We start from the raw sequence: 27,692 nt of genomic DNA, 5'->3' as shown, positions 1-27,692 counted from the left end.
CCAAAGGCAAGTATATTCTTCATGTAATGTTCTCTTTTGTGAAAACAGTTTTGCATACTCTTTGGTCAATTTCTACATATGGTCTTAAATTAAGGTGGACACCACTTCTTCTGTACATTTTTTCTGTTTATTGTCTTATTGGGCAAAACTAATTTTCCTCTCGTTTTTCTTGTTTCCTCAAGCTTTAGCTGTTTCTCATCATTGCACAAAAGATTCCTCACATGTAGAAACAAAAACCCTTCTATACTTTTTTGGCTTTTTGAAACACAGAATTATTCTTTGTTTTTTTCGTTGTTAACAATAACATTAGAATTGAAATAAACTAAGGGTTAGTATAACATTCACTCGTATTTAACAGCATTTATACATGCAATGCTTCTTTTAGTAAAAACCATAGAGTACAACCAAAAAAAAGAGCAACAAATACAATACAATACAAACCCTACATTTACCAAATATCACTACAATTTTGTATATAAAGGCTATAAGACTAAAAGCTAAAAAGCCAAACATTACAGACGAAAAAAGAAGATGAGAAAATATAGTACTTGTGCTCTGTTCCTTTTTTAAGTCTTCCGAACACTTCGCTGTTCTTCTACAGGCTTCAACGTTTCATAATCCAGCGTTTAAAAACAGTCACAAACCGCCCACACACTTAAGATACTAAACACTAAAACAAAACTAACCGAGAGAACATCTCACCTGTTTGTTAGTTTGAAAGACTTGTTGGCTCTGTTAAAATAGCCCTCCTTTCTTTAACACCACCGCGTTAACATATCATTCTGCGTTTACAAACGCAGAAATCTCATCCATAACATTATGGAAATGATTGTTATTAGGCAAGAGGTAAAAACCAATCGTAGCGTTCTCTAAATGCATAAGCTGAACCTCTTGACCCGCTTTCCTAAGTCCTTCTGCGTAAGCCAACTGCCAATCTCGAATCAAATCCAAACCAGCAACAACCACAAGACTCTTTGGAAAACTCACTCCTTGTAAGCTTTTCCCTCTCGAGCTAAACGGATTACACGCTGGATGCTCTCTATCTTCTCCTTCTGGTAGAAAAGCTTTCCAATACCAATCACGGTCTCTAACCGTCACAAAGTACTTCCCATCCAAGCTTTTCTCAGACTCAGTTCTCTCATTCCCACCAAACATAGGATTCAGCAAAATGTTCCCCAAAACATCTATTCCAGACTCACCAGCTCTCAAAGCCACGTTGTGCGCTATGTTACCTCCAGAGCTATCACCCGCCAAGAAAACATGAACTTTTGAGTCTTTCTTGGATTTAAGCCAAGATCTCGAGTTAACCCAATTAAGAGCAATCCAACCATCATCATAAGCACAAGGGTAAGGATTCTCCGGTGCACGTCGATAATTCACAGAGACAACAACACATTTGCAAACACCAACAAGCCTACGACAAAGAGTGTCGTAGATTGCACTGCTTGCAGAAGAATGAGCAAAGCTACCTCCATGAAAGAAGAGTATAACAGGGACAACTTCACCATCAACGGGCCTCTCGAGATCAAGAACACTAGGAGGTCGTTCTTGATCTGCATAAGCTGGTCTGTAGACTCTGCTTAGAAGGTTGATCCTGCGATCGATCAGGACATCGAATGAGAAAACACCATCAACTGGAAAGGCGTTTGCAGTGACTTTACGGTCTAGATACTCAGCTAAGTGCCGGTTAAAAGTTCCATCGGGGCGGCGAAGGATATTGTAAGCTACTTTAAAGTTGGATATTAGAACCCATGTATTGAGAGGAACCACTGTCTGCAACAAGATCAAACAACACACATCAACAAGAGAGATCAATGAAAGGGCTTAAGCTTATATCATACAGAAACCACACAAGAGAGTGTTTTTGTATTCGATTGAAGCATCAAAGAGAGAGAGTCTTTATCAAACTATTTGATCTTAAACACTATACAGTATAAACCAATCAAACAAAAGGGTCAGTTTGAAATTAAGGGTGAAATTGGATAAACAGAGTCTTGAATACACAAAACAGAAGAAGACAGAAAAAGGCAAGGAGGAAAGCACAGAGATTATGAAAGGACTCTCTTAAACAAACAAACGACACGTTTCAATCGAATTGAAGACCTAATATAAAGCTTTCAAATTTTAGTTTCTTGTGAAAAGAACTGATGTAACCCAAATCATAAACACCCTAAACTATTCTACATAATAATAACCTTTAACACACAAAAGCAAAAGCCAGAAAGAACATGGAAGAACCAAAAATTAAACAAGGAAATCAAAAGAGACCCATGTCACAAAATCACCAACCCAAAAACATATATACAAACTTAAAGACTTACTCTGCTCTCAATAAGATTCACTTCATCTCTCGCAGCCATTGAAGAAAAGTTCCCTTTTTTGTTTTCTTGTTGTTATCAACTTAATAAAAAAAAACAACACAGAAACACCTAAAACCCAGATCGAATTCAGCAAAAGAAAGGACGAGAAGCGCAAAAGCTCGTATCTTTTTTTTTTTTTTTTCGGTGTGATTTGTGAATTTTGTTTGTAAGTTTCTGTAAATGGGGGTGAGAGTGAGTAAAGACTAAACAAATTGGGGAAAAAAAAGAAAGATATATATATTACGCCAACGCCAAGAGGTGGAGGATAAGGAATATCTCTGCGTATTTTAGCATGGATATGAGTGTGTGGCGTGTAACGTGCGCGCATATGTTCGGACGCGTCGACGCATGAGTAGGGGGAGGAGAGTGATTAATCCAACAAAACTATATACAGTATTTATTTATTTCTAAAGTGTCACTAACACAAAAGAGAGAATATGTTCTTAGGATAAGAATTGGTATATTCTTCATTACCATATCATATACTATGTCATCATCATCATCTTTCATCAAAAAGACTATGCGTTATTCGTTTTTTTCTTTTTAGCATAGATCTCACCACACAACTTTTGTATAATGATGATTAGTTCATGTTTAGTAGTAGTAGTAGTAGTTAACTGATAACGAATTGAGCTGAATAGTGTAATGGTGTCAATTTTTTATTCGTGGAATAATAACTTTCTTTTTATTTTTAAAAAAACTATGGGCCAGCCGGAAGAAAGCATTTAACAATTTCTGTAGAGTGTATATGTCATTGTTGTTGATCAACTCTTTTCCAAATAACGACAAGAATATTAAAGCTTAAATATCTAAATTATGCCAACTAAAATTAAATCAGCCACTTAATTAAAAAGGGTAAGTCTTGTAGTAACTGCCGAAAAAAAGCATATGACTATTTTTAGTTATTATACCGATATATAGCTTTAACTTTTTTTTAACTCAATTATTTATGTCCTGTATGGGCTACATATACATAAAAAGATCTTAATGAGAAATACTATTCATAATTAAGAGTTACTACGTTATATTGATTCAGTTAATTATATAACTCCACTGATAGAAGTGTGTCGAGCTAATCAATAAGGTATATATAATTATGCGTGTTGCGTAAAGTCCTTAATAAGCATGTATATGAGACAAGTATGTTACAATTTGATGATTGAAAGTGGTTAAGATTGGGTGCTGAAATGGCAGGCTAACAGGCTGCTTTTTTTTTTGGGTTTTAAATCTTTAAAATTATGTTAATGAGTGTCACAATCTCGGTCGTGAAATCTCAGCTAGAAAGTATTGTCGGTAAAACGTTTAAGACAAAAATTAAAGTAATCCATGTCGGTAAATTTAAATTTGGGAAAATCTAAACTAGTGTCGGTAATTGTTTTATACAGTATCTAAGATCGATTATGTTGAGAATTACTAATTTACTCAACTAGGTAGAAAGTAAATATATAGTCAAGTTTAATGCTGAAGAACATATTCAAAAAAGTTTTCCAAAGAACAGTAATCAACACCATGTAGATTATACGTACCGTGCGCGATATAATCATACAATATGGGTAGTTCGAGGAAACATGTACGTACGTAGTTCTAACATGCTTCTTGATCGATATTAATTATATTACTTGGGTAGATCTCTATATAACATTATTTCTTTTTTCTTTTGTCAAACCTCTATACAACATAGACTTGAACTTTTGTGTTTTAATTGCATGTAAGGGCATATACACATGGTTAAGTATTGATTGTATAAGCACTATAATCACAATCTCCCTTTTAATAAAAGGGAAGTACACAACTTAGTTTTTTGTAGACTTTATATTTTTTATAAATGGTTACAAATGCATATGAATAGGTTATACACAGGATATACATTAATCATAAATCATTCACCATATATTAACAACTCTTCATATATAGATAATAAATAATAAATCCATAAATCCCATAAATCGTGGAGCAAATATATCTTCGGTTTTTTAATCAGATAATATATTATAATAAACAATAGTAATACATAATAGGCTTCTACGATAACATAGGCCCAATTATGGCATTGTAAATCGTTTGTTTAGTATCTTTTAATCCACATATGGCCCATTAATCAGAAGAAAAAATATACAAAATATCCATATTTTAAACATTTTCCGAGAAAACATATTTTTAAAATTATGATTGTTTAAAAATATCCTCTATTTAATAAAACGGAAGTACACGACTTCAAATTGATAGACCATATAATATTAATATTGGTTATAATTAAGATTAATTATTTAATAGATTATATGGATTATTTATTTGATAGGTTATATAGATTTAAGATTATGATCCTCTTAAAAAGGATATTACAAAGAATAAAATAAAATCTCAAAGAATATTTAACTAACCATATATAAATAAAACAAATCTCAGAAATTAATAGAAATTAATCACTCTTCCGTAGATTACAAGTGATTTCCGACTATACTAAAAAAATAAAATCTTACCTAACTTTATCAGAAAATTTTGACTGAGTAACGGGTCAAAATTTGAATATTTAAATTCATTTCATATATTTCTTTTGTTGAATTGTATAGTTTTATATACAATAATAAACTTTTAAAATAATTTAATTTAGAATCTTTAAAATTAAAAAGTTAAAAATTATAAACATTCTAATTTGATTTGTTATAGCATGGGTAAATAATATGGAAAAAAATTAATATGCGCTATACTATAGATTAAGTCATACCTATGAATGTTTATACCTAAAAATTAATATGCGTTACTCACTCAAATTAGAATGTTTATAATTTTTAATTTGATTTGTTATAGCATGGGTCCTAAAATTAATATGCGCTATACTATAGATTAAGTCATAGAATTAACAATCAAAATACAATATATAATTTTAAACACTAAACAAATCAAATTAAATTAACAAACAATTTTTTTTATCTCACAACTTAATCCGCTTTCTACCAGAGGCCAAAATCTAGATATACTAGAATATAACTTACGGAATAGATGTTATTTTCATAAGTCATATTCAACCTATGATTTCATGCCATAGTATTTCCATCCAACAAAAAACCTTTTAAAACAAATAAAATAATTATATATACGATGTTTTAAATAAAAATTACCAAAATAAACTAAATGAAGGAATTTCAATCCGTGCTCTAGCACGGGTCATATTCTAGTTGTATAATGATAATGGTATACCGTATACGTACCAAAGCAAAACCTATATCGAAAATGTTAACAAAATAATAAAAAAGATAGGGAAAGAGGCGTGTGGCTTGTAAAAAGGTGCATAGCAAAAAACAAAATGACCAAATAAGATTTGGAAGCATTAGAGTTTGGCGGTCAACATCTATGGAGAACAGCTTGTTTTTTTTTTTTTTTTTTTTTTAATGTAAAGTTTATATGAAAGAAATAATAAAATTAAAAAAATAGTGTTTGTTGTCCTATTAAGGGATTCAAAATGATCACACCTCAGCTGTCGCAATCTTTTCTTTAATATTCTTTGTCATTTTGCTATAACCTTTTTATCTCTTTCCCATCCCCCTCAATTTTTTTTTTGTTTTTATTCATTTATCACAAAACTATTTAACTTCTTTAATACTCCCTCTGTTTCAAAATATAGGATGTTTTAGTAGAAACACACATATTAAGAAAAAGTTACTTTTAAAAAGTTTAACCAATCATACCCAAGACTGCATAATAGAAAATATAAAATTAATCTAAAAGTTGCATAGAAAGTTGGAAACATCTTATATTATGAAACAAAAATAATCCTCTAAACATCGTATATTATGAAACGGAGGGAGTAATTAAATGAACTTTTGTTTTTTTTATATATAGCTCAAGTACATTAACCCGAGTAGATGGATCATGGATGTTTTTACACTTTTTATTAATTACGTCGACGACTCTCTTTCTTTCCATCATCATCAACCATCTTTTTTTTTTTAATTTATAACTGTTCTCTACTTCTCTTGTTTATATTTGTGTTGCATAGCATAGATATGTTTTTCTCATGTATATTCTTGTGACCTAATATCTATTGGGCCTATTATATATTGGGCCTATTATATATGTTTAATGGGCTTATCTTTCTCGTCTGATAGACAGACACATATGTGAAAAAGGACATAATAGAGATTTGCTCAAAAATAATCAAACGGTTGAAAATAATTTGATCCAACGACGGACTTTGACTCTTCTTTCTGTATTTGTTTTTACTCGAATTGTGTATGCAAAACTTTTCTGAGTCTCCCTCCAATTTTTTGCTATTTTCAGTCGAATCATCTCTCTCTCTCTCTTTGTCTTCTTTCTCAAATTTGATGTGTCTAACGGTAATAAATCAAAATAAAGAAGCAAACTTTATACAGTCTTCTTCCTCCTATAGCTCAAAATCTCCAATCTTCTTCACAGCAACTAAAAGGAGGCAAATTTGTAATGGAACCGGTAAAGTCACAACCTTTCCGGAGAGACACTCCGGCGCCGGTACAAACTGCAGATCCATCTCGAGAAAGGTTAAATTTTTCTTTTTTCTCTGGAAGCTTCCGATTACATGGATCTCTCTCTCTGATCGGTTTAATTTTGGTTTTCATGACCGGATTTTTGGTTTTTTTTGAAATTATTAGGGTTTCTGCTTATGATCTTATGGTAGTGGATAGTGATTTAGAGGGTTTAGATCAAGAAAAGGAGCAAGCTTTATCACTAGCCATTGATGTAGATTTGGAGGTATCTGTAAGGGAACAGATTCTAGAGCTGGAGAAGAAGAAGAAGGAAGAGCAAGTTGAAGAAGATACAGCGAGGAAGACTGAGGCTTCCATCATTGAGCCAACGAGTGCATTGGAGGAGATAGAAAATGAATCTGATCTGCAACAGGTTCTGGACTCAGATGTGGTGGGGTTGGCTCTTGAGATGCAGAACGAAGAAATGGTGGTGGCTTCTCAAATTGACGCACAAGAGAAATCGCCTTGTTTGCTTCAGGGTTCGAGGAAGATTGACTTGACTGAGGAGAAACAAGTTTCTGCTTATGATCTTATGGTGGTGGAGGGTGATTTAGAGGGTTTAGATCAAGAAAAGGATGAGAACCATAATAATATCTTAGATAAGATTCAGGAGAAAGCTTCATCAGTACTAGCCGTTGAAGTAGAGTTGAAGGAGGTATCAGTAAAGGAACAGATTCTGGAGCTAGAGAATAAGGAAGGGCGAGTGATTCTGGTTGAAGAAGATAGAGCGAGGAAGACTGAGGCTTCTGGAAGCAGATGTGGTATGAAACAGCTTCTGGAAGCAGATGTGGTGGGGTTGGTTCTGAAGAACGATGAAATGGTGGTGGCTTCTCAACTTAACGCACAAGAGAAATTGCCTTGTTTGCTTCAGGATTCGAGGAAGGTTGACTTGACTGAGGAGAAACAAGTTTCAGCTTCTTCTCCTGTACAAGTAAGTGAAGCACATGAAGGAGATATTGATAAAGTTGTTGTCTTGACAGATGACAGTGATGATGAAGATACAGAACAACAAAATTGTGTTGAATCTGAGTTTAATGATTTCACCAAGACTATGAGCTCTTTCTTGGTTGGTCAAGTATGGGCTCTGTATGATGGTATAGATTCTATGCCTAGGTGGTATGCTCGGATCAAGCAAGTTACCAAGTCTCAGTCGAGGCTTCGAGTCACATGGCTTGAATCTAAAGATGATGAATCTGTTTCTGTTCCTGTTTCTTGTGGGAGGTTCAAATGGGGGAGTACAGAAACCATAAGCCACTTGACCTTTTCTCATGAGATGCATCCCACAAAACGTGGCAATCGCTTCATCGCTGTGAATCCGAGTGAAGGGGAAACGTGGGCTCTTTTCAGAGACTGGAGCAAAAGCTGGGAAAAGAACACGGAGCAGCACAAGCCTCCTTATAGGTATGACTTTGTGGAAGTTCTTCACGGCTTTGATGATCGTCTAGGTGTTGGAGTGGCCTATTTAGGGAAGGTTGAAGGATTTGTATCGGTCTATAAAAAAGCTAAGCAGCACGGAGTCATCTCATTCATGATCAGTCCAGAGGAAATGCGTAGATTCTCTCATAGAGTTCCATCATTTAGAATGAATGGAGAAGAAAAAGAAGGAGTTCCAGCTGGTTCTTTCGAACTAGACCCTGCTGCTATCCCCAGCTCTATACTCAGTCTTGATCAATCAGAAGAAACAGAACAAGAAAGCGAGGTCTTCGAAGATCAAAATGGATCAAGACTTGATATCCCCATTGTCTTAGATTGAAGTTGGCATGTGTTTGTGAGCCTTCAGCCTAGTAAAGTAATGGTAACTCATCTGTGTGTTTGTTTTGCTTCCTATTTTTTACTTAAAATACGCAACTCAACTAGTAGTATAACTCATCTGTGTGCTTGTTTTGCTTCATTTCCAACAGCGTTAAATCAGAAAAAAAGTAATGGCAACACATAGAAAAGCTCTAATCTTTCAGATTAGTAAACTAGAACTAGAAAAATTGAACACGAGATGATACTTGAACCACTAATTTTAGTATTTTACAAGATGAATGTATCCAACTTTTAAAGGTAATTTTTTCAAATTTATATTGATTGTGCTTTGCTTACTTCATTAAAAGTTAATGATTCATTTACCAAACCAATCCCTTCCCATTGCAATCAATCAATCTCGTGATTCTCATCTTCTGACAAACGAAATCAAACGGCTAAAAATAATAATCAGAAAACTCTGGTCAAAAGAAAATATGATTTCAGTAAACCAACGGTCAAAGATAATTTAATCCAACGGTTAGCAATAATATAAGTAATCTAACGGTTTAAGAAATTTAATCCAACGGCTGTAAAAACAAAAATACGTACTTATTTGTCCTGAAACTTTTATGATCCTCCCTCCATTTTATTCTATTTTCAGTCATCTCTCTCTTCTTTTCAAAATTGGTTTTCAAATTTACTCTCTGTCTAACTGAAAAAAAAAGCAAACTTTCTCAGTATACTTCTTCCTCAGAAAGCTCCAATCTTTACAGCAAACTAAAACGAGGCAAAACCATAATGGAACCGGAAAATTCACAATCTTTCGGAAGAGACACGCCCACGCCGGAGCAGGAGCCGGCACCGGCACAAACTGAAGACGAACCTCGACAAAGGTTTTTTCTTTTTCTTATTTCTCTGAAAGCTTTTGTTTTCTGCGGTGTGAATGCCTCAAATCGTTTATTTTTCATGAAAGATTGTATTTTTATTTGATTTTTGAATGCTTAGGGTTTCTGCATATGACCTTATGGTAGTGGAGGGGGTTGATCAAAAAAAGGAGGAGATGCATAAAATTTTAGACCAGATTCATGAGAAAGCTTCATCAGTTCTTGATTCATCGCTACGGTGGGAAGAAATCGACAAGCCGTTTGATTTGCTAAAGCAACGAGCCATGGAAGTGGATTTGAAGGAGGAATCTGTAAGGAAACAGATTCTGGATCTGGAGAGGAGGAGAAAGGAAGCTGAACTGATGGAAGCATCTCTTAAGGAACTTGAAGCGAGGGAGAATGAGTTCAGAGAGAAATCAGCTGAACTGGAGAAGAAAGAAGAGATTTTTGAACTGAGAAAGCTGGAAGAAGCCATAGAGATTGATGTTAAGAGGAAGTATCTAGAGTTAAAGGAAAAGGAACTTGAAGAAAGGGAGCAAGAGATTGAATTGAAACAGAGAGAAGTTGAAGAACTATCTATGCAAGCAGGGACTCGGAAGAGACGTAGGCTAGAATCTGAGCCTTCACTGTTGGCAACGAATGGTAGAGATGCTGAGGCTCTTGGACAATACAACCATAATGATGAAGACATGGAAAAAGATTCGGCTTCTACATCCTCTCCTGTACAAATAAGTGAAGGACATGAAGAAGATGTTGAAGAAGTTGTCTCCATAGATGACAGTGATGAGGAGGACCATGAGCCATTATTGTGTGTTGATTCAGAGTTTGCAGATTTCAGCAAGACGATGACATCTTTCAAGGCTGGTCAAGTATGGGCTCTATACGATGGTATAGATTCTATGCCTAGGTTGTATGGACGGATCAAGAAAATTAATAAACGTGGGACGAGTCTTCAGTTGACATGGTTTGAACATAAAGATGAGGATTCTGTTGTTCCTGCTGCTTGTGGGAGGTTCAAAGTAGGGATCACAGAAACCATAAGCCAGTTGACCTTTTCTCATGTGATGAATCCCATCATAAATAGCAGACACTTCATCGCTGTGGTTCCAAGGAAAGGAGAAACGTGGGCTCTTTTCAGAGACTGGAGCAAAAGCTGGAACAATAACCCCAAACAGCACAAGCCTCCTTATAAGTATGACTTTGTGGAAGTTCTGGTCAACTTTGACGATTGTCTAGGTGTTGGAGTGGCCTATTTAGGAAAGGTTGAGGGATTTGTATCGGTCTATGAACAAGCTGGCAAGGATGGAGTCGTCTCACTCATGATCGCACCAGAGGAAATGCAAATATTCTCTCACAGGGTGCCATCACTTAAGTTAAATGGAAAGGAGAGAGAGGGAGTTCCCGCTGGTTCTTTCGAGCTAGACCCTGCTGCTATCACCAGTGTTCCACTCACGCCTGATAGCTCTATCGGTGAGGAAGCAGAAGAGACAGAAAGTCAGAGCGAGGGTTGTGGTAAAACTGGTGAGGTTGAAGATCAAGGTGGGTTAAGAAAAGATTTCCCCATTGTCTTAGATTGAGTGTGGTCTATAATTGTCAGTCTGATGGTCTTAGTTCTTCTAAGATGTAGTATTTTATTTCTCAAATGATGGCTGCTTGTTGCAGAAAATGGTACTGTGATCCTTCTGTGATCTGTTTGGACATGTCTGTGTCTCTTGAATGGTAACTTCAGGTGGAACCTTTTTTTTGCGTACTATTGTTTACATTATATCAAACTACTGGCAAACAAAGTGGTAACAACTTTTAAAATATGAAAAAGAATTTGTCTTTGGTTACAAACAAAAGAATTTCTTAAATCAATTGGCTATATAAACAATACGTGAAATATCTCTCTGAACATAGACACAAAAATAAAAGTAATTTGATACAGAACAATCTTTCTAATTCACAACCTTTGTAGAGAATCTTTGCTTTTGTTCACCAAAACAATATCTAAACCTCTTGATCCAATCCTCAGAGAATGGAGAACAATGGCGTGTCAAGAAAACTAAAATAGACTCAGCAAAAACTTCACCCGGCTTTATGTTTTGAACCGTCTAAACCCGAACCAGATCTCGTAGTGATTGAACAGCAAGCTATCATGTGTTTGTTTCCCAAGATACTCAAGTCCTAAACTTGCTAGCTTCTGCGCACACTTGTCTCCTCCTAACCGCGAACAAAACTTTACGTTATGTGAAACAAAGATTCTCCCATCGTAAGGCTTTAACTTTTCCACTAATCTCTCGAGACCAGTCCACACGAGTTTATCAGGCATGTGGAGAAAGACAGCACTTGCATATATCAGATCATAGGTTGTATCTGAACCAAACTTGCTGAATTCCATATCATCGCCTCTTACAATAAGAGGTCGTTTATGTAGAAGACCTTGAGCTGGAAGCTCATATCTTAAAGCAGCCATTAACGAAAGCTCATCCTTTTCAAGGCAGTGAAAATGTTGGGGACTAAGATAACGGATAAAATGCAAACCAACACGCAAAGTGCCACATCCAATTTCTAGAACACGGGAGTTTGGTTTAAGCTTAGCTGATTCAGCCAAAAACTCAAATACATCACGACCACCTGCCCATGGTTCACCATAGTTGCTGTGATGCTGCTCAACTAGTAACTCACCAGGGCATGGAAGAGCTGTATGGTTGTTTGCTTCATCTCCTTCGTAATGAGATATACCCTTGTACCTGAATTTCAAAGAGAGTGAAATCAGGAAAAAGGTAATGCCAAAACAGACCCTTTAGAGTATAAAAAAACAGAACAATGAAAATGAACCACTACTTTTGCAAAGACGGTGACTATATTAGAGTTAAACAAAATAACACTCTGATACGACCAATCTACATGACAAACTCCATAGCTAAATCTCTAAACAGCACTCAGATCCGTTTGCTCTCACTATCCAATGTAAGGTCTGTGATCTTCAATTTCCAATATAGTAACAGTAAATTATACGACTTCATTCATAGATATGGATTCAAAAACTATAAAATTTGTCACTTTCTAATTACTTAAAAGAGGATGCAATGAAGCCATATAAAGCTACTGACTTCACATACACATATCTATTAAAAAATTCGATCTTTATATACCGAACTTTAACCACTTAGCTAAGCTAACATCAAATCAGAATAACACTCAAAAGTATCCAACAAAAAAAAAGGAGCCTGTAGGGATGATTACTGAATCAGATCTGCGAGTTGTTGATCCCTAGTGCGAGGATTAATCCCTTTGCGAAGCTCATTCTTCTGCATATGCAAACCGTTGGATCTAATCAGATCTCTAACCCACTCAATATCATCTTTTGTAGGCGATATCCTCACATCAACGCCGACGGGAGCTTCAACGGCGTCGTTAACAGGGGAAGGTATAGAAGGAGGACAGGAGCAAGACGAGAGAGAAGAAGAGAGGAGGAAAAAGGCAATAGCTGCGAACGAAACCGAGAGTATAAGTACGGGCATGGAGACAAAGATTCCTTTCTGCATCGTCGCCGGAGACGATGAAGAATAGGAGAGAAACGCCATTGAAGAAGAAAGAAAGAGAGAGATCCCCACAAACCGACTCTGCTTTAGGAAACTAGTAGTGGAAATAAGTTCGTTTTAACCAATAATAGTAATGTCGTAAAATTTAGTTTTTTTTTTCTTTTTTTCTTATATATATTTTGTGATTCAGATCCTAATTTATAATAATACTATTAGGTTTTTTTACAGCTGTAAAGCTTTTTAGGATTTAATCCTAAATCAAGATGCTCATTGCAGGACACTTTTATAAAAAAATAATCATGAATTAACGGTAAAACTGTCAATGTTTTCCTTTTTTTTTTTGTTGTTGTTTGGTAAGAATATATATTTGAAGGACATTTGTCAAATAAGTTTTATTGTATAAAAAGAGTTTTGTTTTGTAATTTACCCATTTTAAAAGGTGTTGATCTATCGAAGCCTTTGACTTATGTTTTTTTAAGTGCGACAATGAATGTCAAAGAAAGAAAAAAACAAGTGAGACAATGGATTCGTAATGCATTGTATTTAGTATTTACTAATTTAATTACTTTTTTTTTACATTACATTTGAAAAGAAAAAACAAAGTGTTTGTTTACTATTGCTTTAGAATCAAAAGTATTTTTGTTGCATAATTTGTTTTTCTAGTTATGATTTCTAATAGGTAATATTTGTCTTAGAAGGAATAAGATTTGATGTTTGGATATAGATGATTTGTCCAAAAAAAAAAAGATGATTATGAGTAGTATTCATTAGAAGTAAGTATATTAAAAAAAAAAAAGAAAAAAAAAAAGTAAGTATATAACACAAAACAAGGTGAATGAGCATGTGTTTGTTTGTTTGTTTCAATTCATAAGGATCTGAAAGTTTTTAGGATAATATCTTCAGGCAATGAATGCTTAGATTTATAAGAAATTAATGATTGTATACCAATAATTTCTTCTATTGTGCCACACACACATACCATGTTCTTGACCTCCTCACTTGATCTTTTACAATTCGTAATGTAAAGATATTTTGATTGGACTTCACCAAACTTGTTATTATCTTCGAGTGCTCTCTCTTTGGTGATCGATCACACTAACAAACTATTCCACTAGCGATTTATAAGATTACAAAATTACCCCAAACATTTTTTTTTTTTTTTTTTTGTGGTCAAAAACTGAAATAACTTTTAGCAACCGTCATCCATCCAATAAGAAAATAGCATATATTATTAATGTTTATCCATCCCAAAAAATAAAAAAATAAATAAAAATTTCGATTTTTATGAATAAATTAGTAGGACTAAAACGCTATTGTAGAGAGTAGTAGTCCCAATTGTGATATGGGCTGATTTTACCAAGTCTCGAGTCTTTTTTTGATAGTGCGCGAGAGAGAGAGAGAGAGAGAGAGAGAGATAGAGTTTGTGACTTTTGTTGTGTTTCCTCAATTTCCCAAATTATTAAAAAAAAAAAAAAACTTTTTATTATTTTCGTTCGTTTGTTCGTTCTTCTCTTCTTCTTCCAATTCTCCAAAACGCAATCACGGCTTTGCTCTTCTTCTGACTTCTTCCTTTTTATTGACTCTTTAATTTAATTGTTTTTTTTTTCTCTAATATTTTTTCCAAATTTGTGCTAAAAGTTTTTTGAGATCAATCCGATTCCCAAGTCTCGAGTCTTTTTTGATAACAATCCGATTCCCCCCCCCCCCCCCCCCCCCCGCGCTAAAGATCGATTCTAGGGTTTGTATCTTCCTTTCCAAAAACTCTGTGTCTGTGTGTTTTTGGGTTGCTTAATCACGTTGTTACAATCATCGATTACATCTGAAGTTCGGATTAAGGTATGTTTAATAATTTCGCTTACGACTGATTCCACTTTTTTTTTTCCTCTTCTTTAGATATTATTGTTATCCTCTTAGAAATTGAGTAAGTAGTTGGAACTAATCGTGTATGTTCGATGTACAAATCGATGATTGTTTTTTGTTGGGGTACTGTGTATGGATCAAAAGTTGGGTGGGAGTCTTAGAGAGCTGAGTAGTGATGATTGATTTTGTAATCTGTCTCTTGTACATCGGAATTGTGTGCGGCCTTTTTGATTTTGATCTCCTTTGATGATGAGTCAATTGAGAAAACTGTTATTAGATGTGGATAACTCTTTTTTTTTTTTTTTGACCGGAATAATTAAGATTCTCTGTAGAATCTTACTCTGAGCTTGGGGGGAATCTCTATGGCTGTCCCATAGGTTTTTCTTTTGTTCGTTCCCAGTTCAGATTACTCACTCTACTACCAGCTTTGTCTTTAGCAACGTATTTGTGTTGGTGTTGTTTCGTTTTGGATGATGATGATGATGATAACTATATAGAGGAGGTTGTTTTGTCCCTTACTTTTTTTGTGCTTCTCCTTTCAGGATAATTTGAAATGCACCGGGTTGGAAGTGCCGGCAGTAATGGCGGTTCTGTTCGTACTCGCAAAGAGAAAAAGCTTACTTACGTATTAAATGATGCCAACGACACAAAGGTCAGGTTGTTTTACACCAATTTTGTTTGTTGCAATCCGCACTTGTTTATTTTTCTAGCTCCTATTAATAGTTGAAATTGTATGAAGTGACATCTCATTCTCAACTCAATCCTGATGATTTTCTTCTTATGTTATGTGCATCCTGCAGCATTGTGCTGGCATTAATTGCTTGGATGTGTTGAAGTCGTCTGTTTCTCATGATCAAAGTTACCTCTTCACTGGAAGTCGTGATGGTACTCTCAAGAGATGGGCATTTGATGATGATGCTACCTTTTGCTCTGCTACGTTTGAGTCTCATGTTGACTGGGTATATAGTTTTCCTGGCATTTGAAATTTATATTTGTATAGAGATGATCAGTGGTAATTAGGATCCTGTGTTTACTGAGGTGAATCCTGTTCTATTTTGCATCTAATTATTTTAAACCCCCATGTTTACTGGTCAGGTGAACGACGCTACTCTGGCTGGTGAAAGCACTCTTGTTTCTTGCTCTGCAGACACTACAGTCAAGGTTTGTGAATGTCTTGCCAGCAGATATAACCGACATTATACTTTGTTTTGTTTTTGTATTACCATATTGGTTTCTAAGTGCGGCTTAATATTCTGTATCTAGACATGGGACGGCTTATCAGCTGGAGTCTGTACGAGGACTCTCCGACAGCATTCTGACTATGTTACTTGTTTGGCAGTTGCGGCAAAAAATGTAATTTGTCATTCTTCATGCTTTTTTCCTTTATAGTTCCACCTGAAAAAAAAAATTCTTGGTATGGTGGTGCAAGTTTTGTAGGATTTATGTGCTTCTCATTGTCACATTCTGATCCTATCTTGATGTCGCAACTTTTAGAGTAATGTTGTTGCATCTGGTGGCCTTGGTGGGGAAGTTTTTATATGGGATATCGAAGCTGCTTTGTCACCAGTTACAAAACCTAATGACGCTAATGAAGATAGTTCTTCTTCAAATGGTGCAAATGGTCCTGTTACAAGTTTAAGAACTGTTGGTTCAAGCAACAATATCTCTGTGCAGTCATCTCCATCTCATGGGTACACACCAACAATTGCCAAAGGCCATAAGGAGTCCGTGTATGCTTTGGCGATGAATGATACCGGGACGATGCTCGTCTCTGGTGGAACAGAGAAGGTATTCATACAATCCAGGTTGCATAGAATATACCTGGGAACAAGAACCGATAAATCTTGTTGGGTTTTTGATTTTTGAATACTACTCAGTTCTTTCTTTTTATTGCAGGTTTTACGTGTCTGGGACCCGAGAACCGGCTCAAAGAGTATGAAGCTTAGGGGGCATACAGATAATGTCAGAGTGCTGCTTCTGGACTCGACTGGCAGGTAAAGTTTTTTCTTTTCTTTTGCCAGCAATGGTTTATTTTGTTTCTATTTTTTTCTCTGACTGACTGAGTTTCCTCGTGTTTCTCACTTTGAGACTGCAGGTTTTGCTTGTCTGGATCCTCTGATTCTATGATAAGGTATGTATTTCTTAATTAGTTCGTAACTATGATACCCAGTGGATGAGGTTATAGTGATTATTTCAGTTCTAACTGGTTCTAAATTTATTTCTAGACTATGGGATCTAGGTCAGCAGAGATGTCTTCATACCTATGCCGTACATACAGATTCAGTTTGGGCGCTTGCATGCACTCCATCATTTAGTCATGTTTATAGCGGTGGAAGAGACCAATGTGTGAGTAGAAACCGAACTTGCTTCTTTCTTTGGTTCCCTTCCATGTATAACTTCCCTTTTCAATTTCATTCATGTTTTATGTTTCCGTCAGTTATACTTGACAGACTTGGCAACAAGGGAGAGTGTTTTGCTGTGCACTAAGGACCATCCAATTCAGCAATTAGCTTTGCAAGATGATAGTATATGGGTTGCAACTACAGACTCCTCTTTAGAGAGATGGCCTGCCGAAGTACAGAGTCCTCAAAAGGTCTTTCAACGAGGTGGCTCTTTTTTGGCTGGGAATTTGTCTTTTAATAGGGCGAGGGTGTCGTTGGAAGGACTAAATCCAGTAAGCAAAAACAAATTCGTTACTGTAAATGCTTACCCTTTGTTGATTCAGTGAGGTTAAGTTTTCGCTTGTCTGCAGGCCCCTGCCTACAAGGAGCCGTCAATAACTGTTACAGGAACTCACCCGATTGTGCAACATGTGATTTTGAATAATAAAAGGCAAATTGTAACCAAGGTAACTTAGATTTCTCTGGCAAGAGACCGCCATTGATAGTTTTGTAGAGGGGTCAATAATATGTGTTTGGTTTCTCTTTTGCAGGACGCAGCTGGCTCAGTGAAACTATGGGATATCACTAGGGGTGTTGTGGTACAGGACTACGGAAAGGTAACTGCGGAACCTAGACATCTTTTTTTTAGTTTATGATATTTGAAATATCAATATATCATTTACATTTAGCTCCAAATGCAAATGGAGATGTACTAAGTCAAAGAGATATATCTGTCTCCATCTTTGCAGATTTCATTTGAAGAGAAGAAAGAAGAATTGTTTGAGATGGTAAGTCTCTTGATTTATTTTCAAAGGTTATGGTCTTTATCGTTAGTGAGATTAGCATATTTGTTTAACGTAATGATATTATGCTCATATTTGCTTTTTTAGGTAAGCATTCCATCATGGTTTACTGTGGATACAAAACTTGGATGCTTATCTGTACATTTGGAGACTCCACAATGCTTCTCTGCTGAGATGTATTCAGCAGACCTTAAAGTTTCTGGGAGACCTGAAGATGATAAGGTAAATTAAATGCCTGCTTTTAGTTATGTCGAAGCTAATCAGTTTTGTTGCATATAATTAATGGATTTCTTTTACCATAAATGAATATTTTGGATTATGTGACTTGTAGATTAATCTAGCTCGTGAAACACTGAAAGGCCTGATGGGTCACTGGCTGGCAAAGAAGAAGCACAAACCAAAACCCCAAGTTCTTGCATCTGGAGATACTTTATCTGTAAAAGATACCAAAAAAAATCTAAGTGCATCAAAAACTGAAGACAGTAGTGTTGCAAGTGATCCGGTGTATCCTCCGTTCGAGTTTTCTTCTGTCTCTCCTCCTTCCATCATAACCGAGGGTTCTCAAGGAGGACCATGGAGGAAGAAGATAACCGAGTTTACTGGAACTGAAGATGAGAAGGACTTCCCATTGTGGTGCTTGGACGCTGTCTTGAACAATCGCCTTCCACCTAGAGAAAATACAAAGTATTCAGCACTACCTCGTTCTCTAATCAAAAAAATAGTTTGGACTTTTAGCATTTTCATCACTGATGTTCTTACATTTTTATATAAATAGATAAAACATCTTCCATAAAATCTCTAACTTTGAAAGCTCTTCAAATTTCCAGATTAAGCTTCTTCCTACATCCATGTGAAGGCTCAACTGTGCAGGTGGTTACACTAGGGAAACTTAGTGCACCCCGGATCTTAAGAGTTCACAAGGTGCATTTATGCATTTATCTGTAAATTAACTTGTAGTTTTGCTTGCCATCTCTGTTATTAAGTGGCTTCGTACATGTCTATGTAGGTTACCAATTACGTTGTGGAAAAGATGGTCCTGGACAATCCGTTGGATAGTCTAGCTATTGATGCAGCAAGTGCTTCAGGAGGACAACCTCAGTCACTGTTTGCAGGAAATGGATTGCTACAGTCTGGTTTAAAGCCTTGGCAGAAACTTAGACCTTCCATCGAAATCTTATGCAATAACCAGGCAAGTCAGACTTCAAGAGATTCGATTATTGCTCAACTTCTGATCACTTAAGAGTGTCTCAATTAATTGTTTGGAGTATGAGGCTTAACAAGCTGCTTTTCTGTGATTATTCCAGGTCTTATCTCCAGATATGAGTTTAGCAACTGTACGGGCATATATATGGAAGAAAAATGAGGATCTAATTCTCAATTACAGAGTGGCTATAGCTAGATAACTTTTGAGGTAAATTATTAGAAAAGGGTGAAAACTTATGAAAATGCTTGATGTTGGTGTGTTTGTCAAGATGAATTTGTGGAGCACTAATCTCAGGCTCCATCTGACTTGATGGTTTTTTTTTTACTTGGGAAGGTGATTTCATATTAGGTATTTCCATCAGAAAGAAAATTAGAGATACTGAGTTGGTAGATTTTTCATGTGAGCTTTATTCACAACTCTCGATACCAAAGGCTTTGTAGATTGCTCTTTTCCATTTGAAACAATGATAGGACCATAAGTTTATGTTGATCGAAGCCTTGAAATTAAATATCACGGTATCCTTTATTGCTCTACAGATTTGGGATCTGTCTGGTGGTGCATCTAATCACATGGAAGTCTATAGCTTTTCATTGCTTGTTCCTCGAAAAGCATAAATCTTGGTTTATCTTGGCCTAGTGTTTACTCAGCTTCATGCTGGAGAATAATACTGTTTCTATGGAGCTCGGATACATGAGAAGTGAGCACCAATAAAAGGTCTTAAGATTATAGGTGAGATGGTGTCGAAAGCTTTACTGAATTTGTACATTAGGTTTGAGCTTTGGAAAACAAAAACTATTTTTGATTGTTTCCTAAAATAATAATAAACCAATGTTGTATCTAAAATCCATCATCCACTGTGGAATCAACATTCCCAGAAGAAAGTTCTTAGGAGCTCCGTGATGTTTTCTCATCAGACTCGGTCAGTCTTTGAATTTTTCACAAGTTTTCAGGCAAGATCGCTGCTCAGATTAAGTCGAGTTTTAAACGAAGATAACAAAATTAAAAGTAAATCACAACAAACCTAAAGAAACAGTTAAAAACCGAGTTGAACGGACCAAATCTTTGGGAAAACACAAACAGCGCCATATTGTTCTACGCCGGCCCGAAATATAAACATCACTGATTCACTATCCAAGTCCAAAAATTGTTAAACGTTTTTTTCTTGACACAAGAACATAAACATACTCTTGTGTCTATGTCTACGACAGTAGGTTTTTTCACAAGAGAAATCAAGTCCTATGGTCTAGTCACTTTGAATAGAAGCTTTAACTGAGTAGAATATAAGATGATTCGGTGGCTTCTTTGATGATGTCGTCAGCTTTCAACTTTCTATGGTGTTACCATCAGCTTCAGTTATCTCACGTTCTTTCTCATGCTCAGCTGCAATTACAAGATGAAAATGCATATGTTAGTTCCATAATAAAAAACACAAACATATCACTCTATTTTGGAAGTGATAAACCAACAGTTTTGGTGCTCAAAGTGTTAATCATGAACCGCAGACTAATGAAAGGTCTTATTAATCTATCCTTCATAAAAAACTTCCACAGATGATATCAAGAATATAGAAACAGTTGCCACTTACCCATGAGTTTGTACATTGCTTTTTGAGTCCGCCTTTCGAGCTTATCAAGCTTCTTCTGCACATCTCTTCGAAGGTCCCAGTTAGGCTTCTTTGGAGCAATGTTGACAAATGGGTCCTGCAAAAGACAAATTCCGTTTTAAGCTTAAGAGGCACAAGTCAGCAAACAAAAATTCCAAACACAAGAGGCCTATTGTGGTCAGTCACACACCTCTTTCTTCTCCACAGCAGCTGGAAGTGCAACTATCGGATCTTCGAATTGAGGTAGCTCTGGTGGAGCAACTTTACCATCCTGAAGCTCCTTAGCTTGAGGCACATAATTTCTAAATTTCATGGCTGGACCACTGTAAAAATCAAGAGCAATATAAGCACATGAACCGGAATAAAAAAGAAGTATTTTAGCACGAATAAAGCAAGCAACAAAAACCAATCATCTAGGCTAAAGTATACACAAGAATGCAATCTGTAATGGCAAAACTGTTTGGTAAAGGATTAGGCATAAACACCACTAAGGAGAGAATCAAATCCAAAGTCCTAGGGGAGCTCCTAGCTTTGCAATTTTGCATTAGTCAACAACACACAACAAGAAACAGATTGGTTCCTCCTCTAAAGATAAATTGTTCTTCGAAACAAGACTATCGATAGAGTAGACAACATATATGCAAAGAACAAAAAGCATAAGCATACTCACTCTTCTTCGACTGCTTCATCTTCTCCGTCTTCCTTGGTCTCTGACAGTTCCTGAGCTGCCCTTAGAGCTCTAAGTGCCTCTTTACGAGCAGCAGCCTTTTGTTCAATCGATTCATCTTCACTCGCCATAACTTCCTGCAAAATTAGGTTTTTCGATGTAAACATCAATCCTATTAAAATAACTCAAACCCTATGAGCTTCTTAAAACACTAATTACACAACTCACTTAATTTAACCCTAAACAACACGCGACGAAATCGTGATTTTTTTTAATCAGGATCTACGCAACCTAATCAGATGAAGCTTTGGCAAAATCAGAGTATTGTATACAAGTTTGAGTTTAAGCTCTCTATCCAGAAAAACCAAATCTGAGAATTTTAAGGCATACCTTGATTGAAGCTTCTCGAGCTCTATAAAAATCTCCAGACACAGAAAGAGAAACTAAAGGGAAGGAGAAAGAAAGAGACGGTGCGTTTTTAGAAAATCAATATAAACGGGCCAGGTTAAATGATTCAGTCAGGCCCATTACCTGAAAAGTATAAAAGCATTGTTGGGCCGCCCTAAAACTAAAAACCCTAGGTTTTTGCAAGTTACAGAGATACCCCTTTTTATAAGCTTATAAAACGCGGCGTTCTGGGAAAGGCCCGAGTCTCTTGTCTTTAACAGCTATAATAGTACCCTCTTAAAACCCTAAGTGATTGTCTCCGTCTCCGTCTTCTTCTTCTTGTTCCAGCTGCAGCTTTGAGTAACTCAGGTATTGATTGAATCTCTCTCTCTCTCTCTCTCTCTCTCTCTTTCCTTCACCATGAATGCTTCTTCAATATTCGATCTTTTTCTTTCTTGCTGGAGATTGTGGAGTTTTGAATACGTTTACTGGCTTTTACGGTTGTGTTTATCTCTGTCTCTTTTTCTGTTCGCCTGTATTTTCTTATGTGTAAACCAATATCAGGAATAGGGTTTATAGTGAATGGTGTTTCCTGCTAGATTCTGTTATCAAAACGTTAACTTTTACATATCTTCTTCACTGTTCTGATTCATGTGTTTGTCTTAATTTTTCTATTGGGATACAGACTTGAGAGTTTTGTGAAGATGCTCATACTAGTTGAGACACCGGCGGGTTTTGCCGTCTTTAAATTGAAAGATGAAGGAAAGCTCGCTAATATCGAGGTGAGTTGTCTTCGTTATTTTCTAGTCTCCTAGCTCCAACCTTGGCTTCTCTGTTTTAGTTGCTCTTTTTATGTCGTCAATTTCAACTTAAAAAAAAAACTATATGCAGGATTTGGCTAAAGAGTTCGAGACTGCAGAGTCAGCACGAAAGGTGAATTTTTTTTTTTGCTTTTCTTTATGCATTATTACATGCCGAGTATCTGGTGTTTGTGTTTCTCATTAAATTTTGTTGGTGTACCAGATTGTTAAGCTAAAGGCTTTCGACAAGTTCGACAACACATCTGAAGCTCTTGAAGCAGTTGTTAAATTGCATGAGGGAACTCCAAGCAAAGGTCTGCGCAAGTTTTTGAAAGCTAATTGTGAAGGTGAAACCTTGGCTGTGGCTGATTCAAAGCTTGGAAATGTCATCAAGGAGAAACTGGTGTGTAATTTTCACTAGAGTTTTCCCATTATTACACTCACTCTTATTCCTGTTTGGCCTGTGTTTGTTTCTTATGAAAGTTCTTAATTCAATACAGAAAATCGACTGTGTTCACAACAATGCTGTGATGGAGCTTCTCCGAGGTGTTAGAAGTCAGTTTACAGAGCTCTTATCTGGTTTGGGTGATCACGACATGGCTCCTATGAGATTGGGGTTGTCTCACAGCCTTGCTAGATACAAGCTCAAGTTTAGTTCTGACAAGGTATTTCTACTCCTGACATGTTATATTGGTATATGAATTTGTTTATGGTTTTAAAGCTAACCTGTGGTGAATTATGGAACTACTATATTGAACTACCATTTTGATTGTCCTATATAAATGTATCCTGTGTTTGTCTTTGCTTCTCTTGCATCTCTTAACGGTTTAGTTTTTGTCAGGTGGATACTATGATTATCCAAGCTATCGGTTTGCTTGATGATCTTGACAAAGAACTAAACACGTATGCAATGAGGGTTAGAGAATGGTATGGATGGCATTTTCCCGAGCTTGCTAAGATTATATCAGACAATATCCTATACGCCAAATCTGTTAAATTGATGGGCAACCGGATTAATGCTGCTAAACTTGACTTCTCTGAGGTAAGTTTCATATTGTATACTGTGTAAATAGAATTCCATTAACCAAAAACGCCCTGATTAATGATACTATATTCTCCTGTTTCTGGTTTCATTGCAGATCCTAGCTGAGGAAATTGAGGCAGATCTGAAGGAAGCAGCTGTGATATCCATGGGAACAGAAGTCAGTGACCTTGACTTGCTGCACATCAGGGAACTCTGTGACCAGGTTCTTTCTCTGTCTGAGTACAGAGCTCAGCTATACGATTATCTGAAGAGCAGAATGAACACTGTTGCTCCCAATCTAACTGCCCTGGTTGGAGAACTAGTTGGTGCTCGTCTAATTTCTCATGGAGGTTGTTTATTGAACCTTTCCAAGCAACCTGGAAGTACCGTTCAGATACTCGGAGCTGAAAAAGCTCTCTTTAGAGCACTTAAGACAAAACATGCCACACCCAAGTATGGTTTGATCTACCACGCATCTGTTGTTGGTCAAGCAGCACCAAAGCACAAGGGAAAGATGTCGCGGTCATTAGCTGCTAAATCCGCTCTTGCTATTAGGTTTGATGCTCTTGGTGATGGCCAAGATAACACTATGGGACTTGAACACCGAGCTAAGGTAACAATCTTCAATAGCTTTTATATCCTATTGTTGGCATCTCTCTGAACAATCTTTGCTCATAATTTTCTCCTTCATAACTGATGATGTTTCTGGTGCGTGTTTGATAGCTTGAAGCAAGGTTGAGAAATCTGGAAGGGAAAGATTTAGGTCGTCTGTCTGGTTCAGCTAAAGGCAAACCTAAGATTGAAGTGTATGACAAGGATAAGAAGAAGGGATCCGGTGGTCTTATCACTCCTGCTAAGGTCGAGATCATTGTCTCTTTGTTTGTTTCTACTTTTTCTAGTTTTGGACTTGTGTTAGAGTGAGAGTTCTGTTGCAGTTGAGTTTCATATCTATTTGCTTGTTCTTGGGTTTAAATCTGAACTGTTTGTTATGTGCAGACTTACAACACTGCTGCAGATTCTCTTCTTGGGCAAAAACCAGCTAAATCTGAGGACGGTGAGGAGTCATCGAAGAAGAAAGATAAGAAAAAGAAGAAGAAGGTGGAATCAGAAGAGGAAGCAGAAAAGGAGGAACCATCAAAGAAAAAGAAGAAGAAGGTGGAAGAAGAAGAGGAAGCAGAAAAGGAGGAACCATCAAAGAAAAAGAAGAAGAAGAAAGCTGAAGCAGAAACTGAAGTTGTAGAGGTTGCAAAGGAGGAGAAGAAGAATAAGAAGAAGAGAAAGCATGAGGAAGAAGAAACAACTGAAACACCAGCCAAGAAGAAAGATAAGAAAGAGAAGAAAAAGAAGAACAAGGACTGAGGGAGAGAAACAGATTTTGAGAGATCTCTGAGTGTAAGATTAGTGTTTTTTTTGGTGGACTTTGCATTATTATTATCTAGAGTAATAGCTGTTAAGGTGTTTACTTATTTGCCTGAAATTATCATTTTGAATGATGAATTCATATTTAAATCCTTCACCCCCAGACTTTATATTATGTTTTCCAATCTTCTTAGATGATTAATTTTGGAACTCTTTTTTTATTTAATTTATAGTTTGTAATATTATTCTTCTTCCAGCATGTTTTTATCATATCTGGAACAAGAAATAATGTATTCCGATAAAATCAACTAGTATTTGCTACTAAACGTGTCTGTAGATCCACCATATAAAATACTGAGATTTGATTAATAGATTTACAGCCGGAGTATCTCTTCTTTCATGATCGTATCTTTCGTTATTGACTATTTATAATGCATGTTTATCTTGGATATTGTCTGGCACAATTTTTTTAAAATAACCCAAAAATTGATGAGGCAGGTCATTAGAATTAGTAAAATTGTCTGGCATAATGATGATTTGTAGTTTACAATGCTTGGAATGAATAACATACAAAGCTTTTAGTCATAAAAGAGAAAATAAATAAAAAAGAAGAGAAAAAATGATTTATAAGTATTCTCTTAAAGGACAGAAGTAATCACTAATACCTTAGCCTTTGTTCCTTGTTTGGTTTACAAATTGAGTCTTGATAAAGGAGCTTCTTTGATTGGAGAGATGAAGAAAACTCCTCATTATGTATCATAATTGTTACATTTTTTTTTTTTTAATTTTCTTCCAATTTTTCTATTCTAAAGTTTCTAACAAAAAGAAATCATAGTGTTATATTTTTAATGATACAATTCCAAAATTAGGTGGATACATTACCAAATATTCTTCTTCACTTAAGTTAAAAAAATTAATAATGTTTGACCACCTTTGTGATCCTTGTCATTGACAAAACCCACTTCTTTAGCACCACCACCATTAGAGCATCATTACTGAGAGTTTCTCTCATCGATACTCTTGTTATTGGGGCCCAAAAGTCTAATTAAAAATTCATTTTTCAGTCCATTAATAAGAGAAGCGATTCTATGGGAAGGAATTAAGGAACGCAGTAAGCAACGCGACGTGGCCTGTTATGATACGTAGATGGGTAAATATAAAAGAATTTTTTTTTTCCCTTTTCTTCTTTCTCTCTTTCCCGATCCTCTCTCTTCTCTCAATCCAAAAGGCGATGGAAGCCGATTCATCTTGAAACCAGAAAAATCAGTCGATTCACCTCGTTTTCCATGGTCGATGCTCTCAGTGCTCTTGAGATCGTAAGTCTTTCTTCTTTCCTCTATTTGCCGCAATCGCCGATTCATATGAAACTCGAGGGTTGTTGGTGTTAGGTCGACGGTGGTTGCGGCGAGGATGTTGGCCAGAATTATGTCTGGTCTCACTTTGGGTCTCATGTCTCTAGGTCTCGTTGAGCTCGAGATCCTCCAACGTAGTGGTACTCCAAAAGAGAAGAAACAATCATGTAATCGATTCTTAGTAATTGCTGCTTGATTCAATCAATTGATTTGGATTTTGGTTTGAACTTGGTTGTGACTGGTTTATTTGGTTAGAATTTGGTTGTGAACGTTAGGATGCAACTGAATCTGAAACTTTAAGTGAACCTTTGTTAGGAAGTAGCGAACCTTTGTTAGGAAATAGTAGAGATGGGTACAATGAGGTTAGTGTTTCAGTTTGTGTTTGTTTTTGAAAAGAGATGAGAAGAGGAACCCTTTTTTGTATTATTATCTGTTGTGTGTCTCTTAGAAGCGTACTATGGAGGATTTTTGGGAAGAAGAACGCAAGAGACAGCAAGTTCACTGGACATTAATCTTTTCTCCATTGATTGCACAATGGGCTCAGTGGATAGGTATGAAAATTTCTATCTTTGTTTTGATTACCGATGAAGCTTGTGTTAGGGTTGGTTTTGTTTGATTGATTTCTGTTTGCATGGATCTGTTCTATGATCTTGTGTAGAATTTAGGGTCAAATGCAAAGCTTTTAATTTTGATATTTTTGCTGCATTATGAGAGTATGCTTTTGCTTGGTGCCTCTAAGTCTTTGTATGTGGTTTAGTAGGAAGCCTACTTAGTAAATTGATTACTTTCTCTTATGGTCTCTCTGTTTCTCAACTGCTTGGTTTTGTTGTTCCTTCAAATTTTGTTGGTCTTTTGTCTAGTCTTGTTGATCACGAGAGAACCCAATGCAGAACAAGCCAACCACTTACAACAATGCACTTCTCGTTGGACTTTGTCTAGCCTTGTCACTACTTCTTCTGCTTTACAATCGTTGAAGTGAAGCTATTTTTTATTGAAATCACATTGCTTTTGTTTTACGACATGTACACTTTGAAACATTTCATCTTTTTTTTTTTTATGTTGTGTTCTTGTTGAAGCATGTTTTTGATTAATCAAGCCTGTTTTTGATTAATGTAATATAAATAATTTTAAATAATTAAAGTTTGATAATTAATAAACACAAATTAAAAAATTATTATTTAAATGTTTGAGTAACCTTCTTTGGGGTTCTCTAGTAATAGGCTGATTTTGCTTAAGTTTTCTTATGGTTCC

General features: G+C 36.0%; 7 protein-coding genes and 1 long non-coding RNA gene across 16 annotated transcripts; 5 read left to right on the top strand and 3 right to left on the bottom strand.

The window, feature by feature from the left end:
• Positions 1-329: 329 nt before the first annotated feature.
• On the bottom strand, positions 330-2,783 carry LOC104744641 (gibberellin receptor GID1A-like). 2 transcript variants are annotated; one of them, XR_760656.3, is made up of 3 exons: positions 2,322-2,569; positions 703-1,773; positions 330-602 (listed from the first exon to the last, which is right to left on the bottom strand). XR_760656.3 is itself a non-coding variant. In XM_010465721.3 (2 exons), the coding sequence occupies exons 1-2, from the start codon at positions 2,358-2,360 to the stop codon at positions 778-780; spliced, it is 1,035 nt and encodes a 344-aa protein (XP_010464023.1). In that variant the 5' UTR covers positions 2,361-2,783; the 3' UTR covers positions 330-777. The 2 variants fall into 2 exon arrangements, 1 of the variants encoding a protein (XP_010464023.1); XM_010465721.3 differs by having other exon boundaries at positions 330-1,773; positions 2,322-2,783.
• Positions 2,784-6,583: 3,800 nt separating this feature from the next.
• Positions 6,584-8,799, top strand: LOC104744640 (uncharacterized). Of its 2 annotated transcripts, XM_019236930.2 has the most exons (3): positions 6,608-6,874; positions 6,986-7,232; positions 7,632-8,799. In XM_019236930.2, the coding sequence occupies exons 1-3, from the start codon at positions 6,798-6,800 to the stop codon at positions 8,610-8,612; spliced, it is 1,305 nt and encodes a 434-aa protein (XP_019092475.1). In that variant the 5' UTR covers positions 6,608-6,797; the 3' UTR covers positions 8,613-8,799. The 2 variants fall into 2 exon arrangements, with proteins under 2 accessions (XP_010464020.1, XP_019092475.1); XM_010465718.2 differs by having other exon boundaries at positions 6,584-6,874; positions 6,986-8,799.
• Positions 8,800-9,235: 436 nt separating this feature from the next.
• LOC104744639 (uncharacterized) lies at positions 9,236-11,222 on the top strand. The gene is made up of 2 exons (XM_010465717.2): positions 9,236-9,483; positions 9,596-11,222. Exons 1-2 carry the CDS (start codon positions 9,389-9,391, stop codon positions 11,049-11,051), a joined length of 1,551 nt encoding a protein of 516 aa, XP_010464019.1. The 5' UTR covers positions 9,236-9,388; the 3' UTR covers positions 11,052-11,222.
• A 40-nt stretch (positions 11,223-11,262) lies between these two features.
• On the bottom strand, positions 11,263-13,175 carry LOC104744638 (uncharacterized). The gene is made up of 2 exons (XM_010465716.3): positions 12,703-13,175; positions 11,263-12,206 (listed from the first exon to the last, which is right to left on the bottom strand). Exons 1-2 carry the CDS (start codon positions 13,041-13,043, stop codon positions 11,552-11,554), a joined length of 996 nt encoding a protein of 331 aa, XP_010464018.1. The 5' UTR covers positions 13,044-13,175; the 3' UTR covers positions 11,263-11,551.
• An 874-nt stretch (positions 13,176-14,049) lies between these two features.
• On the top strand, positions 14,050-20,092 carry LOC104748019 (uncharacterized). The gene is made up of 19 exons (XM_087488167.1): positions 14,050-14,837; positions 15,404-15,513; positions 15,662-15,820; positions 15,957-16,022; positions 16,125-16,214; positions 16,356-16,649; positions 16,758-16,855; positions 16,957-16,992; positions 17,087-17,207; positions 17,299-17,535; positions 17,614-17,709; positions 17,794-17,859; positions 17,992-18,030; positions 18,133-18,267; positions 18,377-18,729; positions 18,873-18,966; positions 19,052-19,234; positions 19,350-19,456; positions 19,786-20,092. Exons 2-18 carry the CDS (start codon positions 15,415-15,417, stop codon positions 19,446-19,448), a joined length of 2,265 nt encoding a protein of 754 aa, XP_087344293.1. The 5' UTR covers positions 14,050-14,837; positions 15,404-15,414; the 3' UTR covers positions 19,449-19,456; positions 19,786-20,092.
• Positions 20,093-20,294: 202 nt separating this feature from the next.
• Positions 20,295-22,001, bottom strand: LOC104744635 (uncharacterized). 4 transcript variants are annotated; one of them, XM_087488169.1, is made up of 6 exons: positions 21,910-21,987; positions 21,748-21,810; positions 21,523-21,656; positions 21,043-21,175; positions 20,835-20,949; positions 20,295-20,629 (listed from the first exon to the last, which is right to left on the bottom strand). In XM_087488169.1, exons 3-6 carry the CDS (start codon positions 21,648-21,650, stop codon positions 20,571-20,573), a joined length of 435 nt encoding a protein of 144 aa, XP_087344295.1. In that variant the 5' UTR covers positions 21,651-21,656; positions 21,748-21,810; positions 21,910-21,987; the 3' UTR covers positions 20,295-20,570. The 4 variants fall into 4 exon arrangements, with proteins under 4 accessions (XP_087344295.1, XP_010464015.1, XP_087344294.1 ...); XM_010465713.3 differs by lacking the exon at positions 21,748-21,810 and having other exon boundaries at positions 21,910-22,001; XM_087488168.1 differs by lacking the exon at positions 21,748-21,810 and having other exon boundaries at positions 21,523-21,652; positions 21,910-21,949.
• Positions 22,002-22,121: 120 nt separating this feature from the next.
• Positions 22,122-25,241, top strand: LOC104744634 (putative nucleolar protein 5-2). 2 transcript variants are annotated; one of them, XM_087488166.1, is made up of 10 exons: positions 22,155-22,275; positions 22,592-22,688; positions 22,798-22,839; positions 22,930-23,109; positions 23,207-23,371; positions 23,548-23,748; positions 23,846-24,343; positions 24,454-24,588; positions 24,727-24,828; positions 24,886-25,241. In XM_087488166.1, the coding sequence occupies exons 2-10, from the start codon at positions 22,611-22,613 to the stop codon at positions 25,087-25,089; spliced, it is 1,605 nt and encodes a 534-aa protein (XP_087344292.1). In that variant the 5' UTR covers positions 22,155-22,275; positions 22,592-22,610; the 3' UTR covers positions 25,090-25,241. The 2 variants fall into 2 exon arrangements, with proteins under 2 accessions (XP_010464014.1, XP_087344292.1); XM_010465712.3 differs by having other exon boundaries at positions 22,122-22,275; positions 24,727-25,241.
• Positions 25,242-26,152: 911 nt separating this feature from the next.
• LOC147926202 (uncharacterized) lies at positions 26,153-27,573 on the top strand. 3 transcript variants are annotated; one of them, XR_015582835.1, is made up of 3 exons: positions 26,153-26,405; positions 26,478-26,992; positions 27,302-27,573. It is a non-coding gene; the product is annotated as an uncharacterized LOC147926202 (long non-coding RNA). The 3 variants fall into 3 exon arrangements; XR_015582836.1 differs by having other exon boundaries at positions 26,210-26,405; positions 27,332-27,573; XR_015582834.1 differs by having other exon boundaries at positions 26,210-26,405; positions 26,478-27,573.
• The last annotated feature ends 119 nt before the right edge of the window (positions 27,574-27,692 follow it).

This window comes from Camelina sativa, chromosome 15 (assembly GCF_030686135.1).
Source record: "Camelina sativa cultivar CO46 ecotype springtype chromosome 15, ASM3068613v1".
In the NCBI taxonomy this organism is placed as follows: Eukaryota; Viridiplantae; Streptophyta; class Magnoliopsida; order Brassicales; family Brassicaceae; genus Camelina; species Camelina sativa.
The sequence above is the reverse complement of the archived record's forward strand: the minus strand, read 5'-3'. Positions and strand labels throughout refer to the sequence as shown.